This window comes from Poecile atricapillus, chromosome 35, assembly GCF_030490865.1.
Source record: "Poecile atricapillus isolate bPoeAtr1 chromosome 35, bPoeAtr1.hap1, whole genome shotgun sequence".
Taxonomy (NCBI): Eukaryota; Metazoa; Chordata; class Aves; order Passeriformes; family Paridae; genus Poecile; species Poecile atricapillus.
This window is the reverse complement of record NC_081283.1, coordinates 1,325,553-1,336,384: the sequence shown is the minus strand read 5'-3', so window position 1 is coordinate 1,336,384 and position 10,832 is coordinate 1,325,553. Positions and strand designations below refer to the sequence as shown.

At 68.7% G+C, this 10,832-nt stretch overlaps 2 protein-coding genes across 2 annotated transcripts; one reads left to right on the top strand and one right to left on the bottom strand.

The window, feature by feature from the left end:
* Positions 1 to 278: 278 nt before the first annotated feature.
* Positions 279 to 9,268, top strand: LOC131590879 (methionine--tRNA ligase, cytoplasmic-like). Its single transcript, XM_058861252.1, has 21 exons — positions 279 to 470; positions 576 to 625; positions 1,291 to 1,369; positions 1,762 to 1,896; positions 2,220 to 2,295; positions 2,369 to 2,523; positions 2,594 to 2,706; positions 2,777 to 2,893; positions 4,140 to 4,343; positions 5,574 to 5,775; positions 5,950 to 6,024; positions 6,107 to 6,277; positions 6,366 to 6,461; positions 6,545 to 6,662; positions 6,995 to 7,208; positions 7,603 to 7,734; positions 7,826 to 7,930; positions 8,353 to 8,536; positions 8,649 to 8,720; positions 8,894 to 9,001; positions 9,100 to 9,268. Exons 1-21 carry the CDS (start codon positions 309 to 311, stop codon positions 9,244 to 9,246), a joined length of 2,715 nt encoding a protein of 904 aa, XP_058717235.1. The 5' UTR covers positions 279 to 308; the 3' UTR covers positions 9,247 to 9,268.
* A 264-nt stretch (positions 9,269 to 9,532) lies between these two features.
* Positions 9,533 to 10,675, bottom strand: LOC131590785 (DNA damage-inducible transcript 3 protein-like). The gene is made up of 4 exons (XM_058861087.1): positions 10,492 to 10,675; positions 10,248 to 10,295; positions 9,976 to 10,127; positions 9,533 to 9,885 (listed from the first exon to the last, which is right to left on the bottom strand). The coding sequence occupies exons 1-4, from the start codon at positions 10,673 to 10,675 to the stop codon at positions 9,538 to 9,540; spliced, it is 732 nt and encodes a 243-aa protein (XP_058717070.1). The 3' UTR covers positions 9,533 to 9,537.
* Positions 10,676 to 10,832: the final 157 nt, after the last annotated feature.

Sequence of the window (10,832 nt, the reverse complement as noted above, 5' to 3'; positions counted from 1 at the left end):
CATCACATGGATCCCATCCCATCCCATGGATCCCATTCTATCCCATAATTCCCATCCCATTCCATCCCATAATTCCCATCCCAGTTCCAATCTCATGGATCCCATCCCATCCCATCCCATTCTATCCCATGGATCCCATCCCATGGATCCCATCCCGGCCATGGCGGCCCCGGCAGCAGCGTCCCTGTTGCCATGGCAACCCTCCCACCTCCGCTCTCGCGAGACTCGGCTGGGGGCGGGGCGATCAGCGTTGGCCCCGCCCCCGGCCACTCCCGCCGTGCCCCGCGCGGCCCCGCCCCTTTCCCGCCATGCGGCTCCGGGTCCCGCCGGGCGCTCCCGCCGCCCTCAAGGTGCTCGCGGCCGCCGGTGCCGCTCCCGCCCCCGTCCGGCCGCACCTGGGCGGCCCCGCAGGTGAGAGCGGGACATTCACACCCCCCCCCGGAGCGCACAGCCAGCCCCGCGGCTCCCGGGCGCCTTCCCCGTTCCGGCCCCGGGACCCCCGCGCGGGCTGAGCCGCTCCCTCCCCACAGAGCGGCCGCGCTCCCTCCGAGCCCTCCCGCGATCCCGGGCTGGAGCTGGAGCTGGACAACGGCACCGTCCTGTTCTCTGCCAACGCCATCTGCCAGTGAGTACGGGCGGCGGGGGGGCTCCCCCACAGCAGCCCCAGCATCCCCCAAATCCTCCCTTCAAACCCCCAAAACCTCCTCCAGCACCCCCTTCATCCCCCAAATCCTCCCCTCAAACCCCCAAAACCTCCTCCAGCACCCCCAGCATCCCCCAAATCCTCCCCTCAAACCCCAGAGCCGCCTCCAGCACCCCCAGCATCCCCCAAATCCTCCCCTCAAACCCCCAAAACCTCCTCCAGCACCCCCAGCATCTCCCAAAAGCTCCCTCAAACCCCAGAGCCGCCTCCAGCACCCCCAGCATCCCCCAAATCCTCCCCTCAAACCCCCAAAACCTCCTCCAGCACCCCCAGCATCCCCCAAATCCTCCCCTCAAACCCCAGAGCCGCCTCCAGCACCCCCAGCATCCCCCAAATCCTCCCCTCAAACCCCCAAAACCTCCTCCAGCACCCCCAGCATCTCCCAAAAGCTCCCCTCAAACCCCAGAGCCGCCTCCAGCACCCCCAGCATCCCCCAAATCCTCCCCTCAAACCCCAGAGCCGCCTCCAGCACCCCCTTCATCCCCCAAATCCTCCCCTCAAACCCCAGAGCTGCCTCCAGCACCCCCTTCATCCCCCGAGCCTGCTCTCACACCCCGGAACCCCCCGACTCCCATTAACCCCCCCAGGTATTTTTACCTGTGCCGAGGGGAGGAGCCCACCGACCTCACCACGCAGTGGCTGGAATGGGAGGCCACGGAGCTGCAGGTGAGCGACCCCCCCTGTGCCCCCCGGGGCTCTCTGTGCTCCCCTGACCCCCCCGATGTCACCCTGGGGCTCTCTGTGCTCCCCTGACCCCCCCTGTGCCCCCCAGGGCTCTCTGTGCTCCCCTGACCCCCCCACAATGTCACCCTGGGGCTCTCTGTGCTCCCCTGACCCCCCCTGTGCCCCCCGGGGCTCTCTGTGCTCCCCTGACCCCCCGATGTCACCCCGGGGCTCTCTGTGCTCCCCTGACCCCCCGATGTCACCCTGGGGCTCTCTGTGCTCCCCTGATCCCCCCTGTGCCCCCCGGGGCTCTCTGTGCTCCCCTGACCCCCCTGTGCCCCCCAGGGCTCTCTGTGCTCCCCTGCCCCCCCGATGTCACCCTGCTCTGTCCCCAGCCCGCGGTGGCCGCTGCCCTGTACCTGAGGCTGGTGCAGGGCCGGGCGGGGCCCGACACCCTCGGGGTCCTGCAGCACCTCTTGGCTCACCTGGAGCAGCACCTGGCCCGGAGCGGCAGCACCCACCTGGCCGGGGTGAGTGGGGGGCTCTGGGCAGGGGGGATGGGCTCGCAGGTGTGTCCCCAGTCCTGTCCCCAGGTGTGCCCCGAGGGAGGGTGGGACACTGCTGCCCCCCGTATGGAAAACAGCCCCCAGTGCCTCCCAGTCCACCCAGTGCCGCCCTGCAGCTCCCAGCCCTGGCTTCACCTGGTGCCACCACCCAGTGCCCACCCCAGTGTCCCCAGTTTGTCCCAGTTTGTTTCTGTTCCTCTTATGTGGTACTCCCAGTGACCCCAGAAGAGGCTCCCAGTCCCTCCCAGTGTCCCCAGTTCCCCCAGTACACACCTGTCTCTCCCCAGGATGCCGCCTCGGTGGCTGATGTGGTGGTGTGGGGCAGCCTATTCCCAGTGCTCCAGGACGAGACCAGTCTGCCCAGTAAGAGCCGGTCAGGGGGGGTCAGGGGGGGTCCCCGGGGGGCTGGGGCTGACCCCGCTCCGTTCCCACACAGGTGAGCTGCAGGTGCTGCGCTCCTGGTTCCGCTCCATGTCCCTGTGGGAGCCGTGCCGGGACGCGGCCGCGCTGCTGCCGGAGGCGCTGCGGGAGCTCCGGACGCACCTGGCCCAGCACCCCCCGCCCCTCCTGAACCCCCGCCACGAGCCCCAGGTGCGGCCCCGCCCCGGGGGGGAGGTCGGGGGAAGGGGAGGGCGCAGCCCCCCTCACCTGGTCCCCGCAGGACGAGGAGGGGCCGGAGCGGACGCTGACCGACGACGACATCGCGGCTGCCGTGGACATCTGGGCCCAGGGCCCCGCGGCGCTGCCCCCGCCCCGGCAGCCACGGACACCTGTGTGAGTGCCCAGGTGACACCGGGGGGGTGGGCGGGGAGGGGACGCTGCTCTGACCCCCCCTCCCCTCCAGGTTACCTGTGGAGGGCGAGAGGAACGTCCTGATCACCAGCGCGCTGCCCTACGTCAACAACGTCCCTCACCTGGGCAACATCATCGGCTGCGTCCTCAGCGCCGACACCTTCGCCAGGTGAGGCTGCGGTACCTCCCTGGGGCTGGGGGGGCTGGGCTGGCTGCACACCTGCACAGGTGTTACAGCTGTGCACCTGCACGTGCTGCCAGCTGTGGGGGTGGCATGGGGTAAGGTGTGACAGGTACCCACTCCCAGCTGTGACAGGTGCCCACTCCCAGCTGTGACAGGTACCCAGTCCCAGGTGTGACAGGTGCTCGCTCCCAGCTGTGACAGGTGCCCGCTCCCAGGTGTGACAGGTGTCCATGGCCAGGTGTGACAGGTGCCCACTCCCAGCTGTGACAGGTGCCCACTCCCAGGTGTGACAGCTGTGACAGGTGTCCATGGCCAGGTGTGACAGGTGCCCACTCCCAGGTGTGACAGGTGCCCACTCCCAGGTGTGACAGGTGTGACAGGTGCCCAGTCCCAGGTGTGACAGGTGCCCACTCCCAGGTGTGACAGGTGCCCACTCCCAAGTGTGACAGGTGCCCATGGCCAGGTGTGACAGGTGCCCACTCCCAGCTGTGACAGGTGCCCATGGCCAGGTGTGACAGGTGCCCACTCCCAGGTGTGACAGGTGCCCACTCCCAGGTGTGACAGGTGCCCACTCCCAAGTGTGACAGGTGCCCATGGCCAGGTGTGACAGGTGCCCACTCCCAGCTGTGACAGGTGCCCATGGCCAGGTGTGACAGGTGCCCACTCCCAGGTGTGACAGGTGCCCACTCCCAGGTGTGACAGGTGTGACAGGTGCCCACTCCCAGCTGTGACAGGTGCCCATGGCCAGGTGTGACAGGTGCCCACTCCCAGGTGTGACAGGGGCCCACTCCCAGGTGTGACAGGGGCCCACTCCAGGTGTGACAGGTGTGACAGGTGCCCACTCCCAGCTGTGACAGCTGCCCACTCCCAGGTGTGACAGGTGTGACAGGTGCCCACTCCCAGCTGTGACAGGTGTGACAGGTGCCCACTCCCAGCTGTGACAGGTGCCCACTCCCAGCTGTGACAGGTGTGACAGGTACCCACTCCCAGCTGTGACAGGTGCCCACTCCCAGCTGTGACAGGTGTGACAGGTGCCCACTCCCAGCTGTGACAGGTGTGACAGGTGCCCACTCCCAGCTGTGACAGGTGCCCACTCCCAGGTGTGACAGCTGTGACAGGTGCCCACTCCCAGGTGTGACAGGTGTGACAGGTGCCCACTCCCAGGTGTGACAGGTGCCCACTCCCAGCTGTGACAGGTGTGACAGGTGCCCACTCCAGCTGTGTGCCGCAGGTACTGCCGGCTGCGGAACTGGAACACGCTGTTCGTGTGTGGCACGGATGAGTACGGCACGGCCACGGAGACGCGGGCGCTGGAGGAGGGGCTGAGCCCGCAGGAGCTCTGTGATCGCTACCACGCCGTGCACGCCGACGTCTACACCTGGTTCCGCATCTCCTTCGACCACTTCGGCCGCACCACCACGCCCCAGCAGACCAGGTGAGTACCCAGCAGACCAGGTGAGCCCCCAGCAGGCCAGGTGAGCCCCAGCAGACCAGGTGAGCCCCAGCAGACCAGGTGAGCCCCCAGCAGGCCAGGTGAGCCCCTGCAGACCAGGTGAGCCCCTGCAGACCAGGTGAGCCCCAGGAACTCAGGTGAGCTCCAGCAGACCAGGTGAGCCCCTCCAGACCAGGTGAGCCCCCAGCAGGCCAGGTGAGCCCCTGCAGGCCAGGTGAGCCCCAGCAGGCCAGGTGAGCCCCAGCAGGCCAGGTGAGCCCCTCCAGACCAGGTGAGCCCCTCCAGACCAGGTGAGCCCCTCCAGACCAGGTGAGCCCCAGGAACTCAGGTGAGCCCCAGCAGACCAGGTGAGCCCCAAGAGGCCAGGTGAGCCCCAGGAGCTCAGGTGAGCCCCAGCAGACCAGGTGAGCCCCAGCAGGCCAGGTGAGCCCCAGCAGGCCAGGTGAGCCCCTCCAGACCAGGTGAGCCCCTCCAGACCAGGTGAGCCCCAGGAACTCAGGTGAGCCCCAGCAGACCAGGTGAGCCCCAAGAGGCCAGGTGAGCCCCAGGAGCTCAGGTGAGCCCCAGCAGACCAGGTGAGCCCCAGGAACTCAGGTGAGCCCTTGCAGACCAGGTGAGCCCCTGCAGACCAGGTGAGCCCCTGCAGACCAGGTGAGCCCCCAGCAGGCCAGGTGAGCCCCCAGCAGGCCAGGTGAGGCCCAAGAAACCAGGTGAGCCCCTCCAGACCAGGTGAGCCCCAGCAGGCCAGGTGAGCCCCAGCAGGCCAGGTGAGCCCCAGCAGGCCAGGTGAGCCCCCAGAGACCAGGTGAGCCCCCAGAGACCAGGTGAGCCCCAGGAACTCAGGTGAGCCCCAGCAGACCAGGTGAGGCCCCAGCAGACCAGGTGAGCCCCAGGAACTCAGGTGAGCTCCTGCAGACCAGGTGAGCCCCCAGCAGACCAGGTGAGCCCCTGTAGGCCAGGTGAGCCCCTCCAGGCCAGGTGAGCCCCCAGCAGGCCAGGTGAGCCCCCAGCAGGCCAGGTGAGCCCCCAGAGACCAGGTGAGGCCCAAGAAACCAGGTGAGCCCCTGCAGACCAGGTGAGCCCCCAGCAGACCAGGTGAGCCCCTGCAGGCCAGGTGAGCCCCTGCAGGCCAGGTGAGCCCCTGCAGGCCAGGTGAGCCCCACCTGCGCCAGGGGTACCTGTGGCTAGCGTGGCCTGCCTTTCCCTGGCCAGGATTGCCCAGGACATTTTCCAGCGGCTGCTGGCGCGGGGGTTCCTGCTGCAGGACACGCTGGAGCAGCTCAGGTGTGAGAGCTGTGGGCGGTACCTGGCCGATCGCTTCGTGGAGGGCACCTGCCCCTTCTGTGGCTACGCCGAGGCTCGTGGGGACCAGTGTGACAAGTGTGGGAAGCTCATCAACGCCGTGGAGCTCAAGGTGGGGCAGCGGCCCCTGCGGACCCCCCACTTCCCCTTCCCTTTGGGGGCCTCCATAACTCACCCTGAGCCTTCCCCTCCCACATTCAGTTACACCCCTTGTCCCACCTTTGGGGACCCCCCACTCCACTTTTGGGGATCTCCCCCCCAACGTTGGGACCCCATTTTCCCTCAGAACCCCCAGTGCAAGCTCTGCCGTGGTACCCCGGTGGTGACGCCCACCCAGCACCTGTTCCTGGACCTGCCCAAGGTGAGCTGCACCCCTGGGGGAGCAGTGAAGTGGGGACGGGGCCCCCCAGGTACCCCAGGTGTCCCACCCGTGTCCCCCACAGCTCGAGGGGCAGCTGGAGGCCTGGCTGGAGCGCACCTGGGCCTCAGGTGACTGGACGGCCAACGCGCGGCACATCACGCGCACCTGGCTGCGGGACGGGCTCAAACCGCGCTGCATCACCCGCGACCTCACCTGGGGCACCCCGGTGCCCCTCGACGGCTTCCGTGACAAGGTGGGTCCCCCCCGGCCCCAGGTGCGCTGCTGGGCCCCTGCTGGGCCCTCTCTGCTGGACTCACCTGCTCAGGTGTTGCCTCACCCAGGTGTTCTACGTGTGGTTCGACGCTCCCATCGGGTACCTGTCCATCACAGCCAACTACACCGAGCAGTGGGAGCGGTGGTGGAAGAACCCCCAGCAGGTAGGAGGAGGCGAGTGATGGTGCAGGTGGGGACAGGGCAAGACCCTCCTCTGACATCTCCACCTGTCCCCTTTACCTGCCAGGTGGAGCTCTACAACTTCATGGCCAAGGACAACGTCCCCTTCCACAGCGTCGTGTTCCCCTGCTCGCTGCTGGGCGCCGATGACAACTACACCCTGGTGAAGCACCTCATCGCCACAGGTATGGCCACAGGTGTGGGGGGCCACAGGTGTGAGGAGTCCCCAGGTGTGGGGGTCCCCAGCTGCAAAGGGTCCCCAGGTGTGGGGGTCCCCAGGTGTGCGGGAGGTCCCCAGGTGTGGAGGGGGATCCCCAGGTGTGGAGGGGGGATCCCCAGGTGTGGAGGGGGATCCCCAGGTGTGGAGGGGGGATCCCCAGGTGTGGAGGGGGGATCCCCAGGTGTGGGGGCGGGTCCCCAGGTGCGGGGGTCTCCTGGTGTGCAGGGGGTCCCTGCTCCCCCTGCTCTGTGCCTGGGAGGAGCCAGCTCCCCATGGCAGGTGCTCACCTGTCCCCAGAGTACCTGAACTACGAGGATGGGAAATTCTCCAAGAGCCGGGGCGTGGGCGTGTTCGGGGACATGGCCAAGGACACCGGGATCCCTGCTGATGTCTGGCGCTTCTACCTGCTGTACCTGCGGCCCGAGGGCCAGGACAGCGCCTTCTCCTGGGCCGACCTCCTGCTCAAGAACAACTCAGAGCTGCTCAACAACCTGGGCAACTTCATCAACAGGTGTGGGGACACCTGCGGGGAGGGGACTGGTCCATGGCTGTGCTCACCCCTGTCCCCAGGGCTGTGCTCACACCTGTCCCTAACCTGTCCCCAGGCTGTGCTCACACCTGTCCCTAACCTGTCCCTGAGCTGTGCTCACACCTGTCCCCAACCTGTCCCCAGGGCTGTGCTCACACCTGTCCCCACCCTGTCCCCAGGGCTGTGCTCACACCTGTCCCCAGGCTGTGCTCACACCTGTCCCCAGGCTGTCCCCAGGGCTGTGCTCACACTTGTCCCCACCCTGTCCCCAGGGCTGTGCTCACACCTGTCCCCAGGCTGTCCCCAGGGCTGTGCTCACACCTGTCCCCAGCCTGTCCCCAGGCTGTGCTCACACCTGTCCCCACCTTGTCCCCAGGGCTGGCATGTTCGTGTGCAAGTTCTTCGCGGGTACCGTGCCTGACATGGTGCTCACAGCTGAGGACCAGCGGCTCCTGGCCCGGCTCACCTTGGAGATCCGCCAGTACCACCAGCTGATGGAGAAAGTCCGGTGGGTCCTGAGGGTCTGAAATCGCAGGGAGGGGCCACAGAGCCTCCCCTGCAGGTGCTCAGCCCCACCTGTGCCCCCCCTGCCCCCTCAGCATCCGCGACGCGCTCAGGTGCGTGCTCAGCATCTCCCGCCACGGCAACCAGTACATCCAGGTGAACGAGCCCTGGAAGCGCATCAAGGGCGATGAGAGGGACAGGTAGGGATGGATGGGGCACAGAGGGGGTTTGGGGGGATGGGGAGGGGTCATGGGTGGGGATTGGGACACCAGAGGGGGTACAGCCATGATTTGAGGGGGTAGAGGGCGATTGGGTGGCCTGGGGAGCGCAGGGGGTGCCATGGAGGGGTCCCCACTCCTGGGTCTTGTCAGGGGTGGGGGCTGGCACTGCTGGGGGGGCACAGGGCAGGGATGGAGCAAAGCCAGGAGCTGGGGGGGAGGGGGGACACTGGGAGGTCCCTGTCCCCAGGCCCTGATGGTGGTGGGGCAGGGGGGGGTCACAAGGGGCACAGCGGTGTTATTCCCCAGGCAGCACACGGGTCCTCAGCCTGGCAGTGAAGGTGGCAGAGGGACACGGGGTCCCTGGGGGGTCACAGAGGTGTCACTGAGCGTGTCCCCCCCAGGCAGCGCGCAGGGACAGTGACCGGTGTCGCGGTGAACGTGGCGGCCGCTCTGGCCGCGCTGCTCCAGCCCTTCGTGCCCGGGGTCAGCGCCGCCATCCAGGGCCAGCTCCGCATCCCCCCGGAGCGCTGCGGCCTCGGGCCCGGCCTCACCTGCACCCTGCCCGCCGGGCACCGCGTCGGCACGGTACGGCTGGGGGGGCCCAGGGGGAGGGCAGGCCCCTCCAGCCTTGTGTGGGGGGCAGTGGGGTGTGTCCCCCCCCCCCCAGGTGTGACCCCTCTGTCCCTGCTGGCACCAGGTGAGCCCCCTGTTCCAGAAACTGGAGCCCGAGCAGGTGGAAGCCCTGCGCCAGCGCTTCGGGGGAACGCAGGTGAGAGGGGGCTCAGGTACCCCCCACAGCTCCCCCACCTTGGGCACCTGCAGCTCCACCCTCTCTGTCCCTCCCATTCCCAGCCCAGAGCTGTTGCTGTAGAGCCCCAGGTGAGCTGCACCTGCCCAGAACAGGAGTGAGAGGAGCTCATCCCCCATCTCTTCCTCTTACAGGCCAAAGAGCCCCCCCCAGCCTCAGTCCCCACTCCAGCCCCCAACACTTCTGCAGCTCCAGGTGACCCCAAACTGATCCAGGAGCTGACTGAGCAAGTGGCCAAGCAGGTGAGGGGGGAGACGGGGCGTGGGGCATGGCTGTCATGCCTCTAAACCCCCTCCCAAATCCTCATCACATCCTCAAATCCTTCTTCCCACCTGTTCAGGGCAACCTGGTGAGGCAGCTGAAGGCTGCCCAGGCAGAGAAGGCCCAGGTGGACGCCCAGGTGGCCAAACTGCTGGAGCTGAAGCAGCAGCTAGCACTGGCTGAAGGCCGGAGCCCTGAGGTCCCCAAGGGCAAGCGGAAGAAGTAGCCCCAGTAACCAAACTGGGCCATAGTGGTTGTGGTTAGATGCGTGCAATAAATGAACAAGAGCTGTACAATGGCACGGAGAAGCTGCATCCGCTCGTCTGTCCGCAGTGTCCGTCAGCCACAGGGCTGCCCCACCCCAGTCCGTGGGGCAGCAGAGTCCTTGTCCCCAGCTGCGGGGACACCTTTCCCCGGCACAGCCTGACGATGTGCTCGCTCCATCCCGGCCCGGGGCAGCCGCTACACCCGGCACAGCCTGACGATGTGCTCGCTCCATCCCGGCCCGGGGCAGCCGCTACACCTGGCGCAGGTTGACGATGCGGTCGATGAGCGCGGCCCGGGTGCGCTGCACCTCGGCGCTGAGCCGCTGGATCTCCGCACGGAGCCGCTCGTTGTGCGCCGTCAGCTCCCGCACCCGCCGCTCCCCGTCCCGCTCCCGCGGAGCCCCGGGGCCGCCGCGCCGCTTCCTCCGCGCCCCCCGCTCTTCCTCCTCCTCCTCGGCGGGGCCCGGCCGGGCCGGGCCGCTCCCGCCGGGGGCCGCGCCCGGGGGTTCCGCTGGAGCCGCTCCCTCCGGCCCCAGCAGCGCCAGCAGCTCCTCGGCCAGAGCCAGGTCCAGCCCGCAGCCCCCCGGGCCCGGTTCCACCTGCGGAGAGAGCGGGACCAGGAACGGTGATGGAGGGGGGACCCCTCCCCGCGCCCCCCGCCCCGGGGGCGCTGCCGGCCCCGCGCTCACCTGCTCGGGCCCCCAGGTGGGGGCGGTTCCGGGGGGCTCCGCCGCCAGCACCTCCTGCAGGTCCTGGTACCACCCCTCCAGCTCCCAGCCGGGGGGGCCGCCCGGCCCCCACAGCCCCTCGGCCGCCATTGTCACGTCGGGCCCAGCACAGGCTGCGGGAGGGAGCGGAGAACGGGAAGGGAGTGAGGGGTGACCCGGGCCGGGACCCCCGGTGCTCGGGCCGGCCCCGGAACCCAAAGGCGCGCGTGTATGAGGGGGGGATGTCCCCTTACCTGCTCTCAGGTGTGGTGGTCGGCGAGGCCACACTTTCTCCTGGATGCCTGGGGAGGGAGGGAGGGAGGGAGGGAGGGGGTGCTGTTCGGATCGGTCACCCCCGAGTGGGGGGGTTCGCCGGGGTTCGGCCCCCCCCGGAAGGCGGCTGCGGGCGCTCCGGTTCCCCTCCCGGAACCGAGCGGAAACCCCTCAGCCAGGGCCGCCCGGGGCCGGTCCTCGGGTTGCCGCACGCCCTCCCCGCACCTTTCTGGGTGGTCCCGGCTCCCCCCGGCCCCGCTCCCCTCGCTGTCCCCGGTTCATCCTCGTCCGCATCGTCCCGCGCTGCGCCCTGCCCCCCCCGCCGCGCCGCTTTAAGAGCAGCCTGACGCAACGCTCGCGCTGGCAGCAGCCAATGGGAGCGCGAGACCCGTGATTGGCAGGGAAGCATCAACCAATGGGAGTGCTCCGGGGGCGGGACGAGCGGCACCGCCCAGCGCGCGGGAGGGGCGCGCGGGGGGGGTCACGCGGGGATGATGCAATGGCGGGAAATGGGCCACGCCCCCCAGGGGCACGGGGAGGGGGCGGGGCTGTCCAGGGAATGGGCG

Coding starts and splice junctions, on each gene's coding strand:
- LOC131590879 (XM_058861252.1), top strand. CDS start 309: ATGCGGCTCCGGGTCCCGCCGGGCGCTCCCGCCGCCCTCAAGGTGCTC. Junction 1,370..1,761: donor GGGAGGCCACGGAGCTGCAG/GTGAGCGACCCC, acceptor CTCTGTCCCCAG/CCCGCGGTGGCCGCTGCCCT. Junction 2,524..2,593: donor ACCCCCGCCACGAGCCCCAG/GTGCGGCCCCGC, acceptor TGGTCCCCGCAG/GACGAGGAGGGGCCGGAGCG.
- LOC131590785 (XM_058861087.1), bottom strand. CDS start 10,675: ATGCTTCCCTGCCAATCACGGGTCTCGCGCTCCCATTGGCTGCTGCCA. Junction 10,296..10,491: donor AGCCGGGACCACCCAGAAAG/GTGCGGGGAGGG, acceptor CTCCCTCCCCAG/GCATCCAGGAGAAAGTGTGG. Junction 10,128..10,247: donor ACCACCACACCTGAGAGCAG/GTAAGGGGACAT, acceptor TCCCTCCCGCAG/CCTGTGCTGGGCCCGACGTG.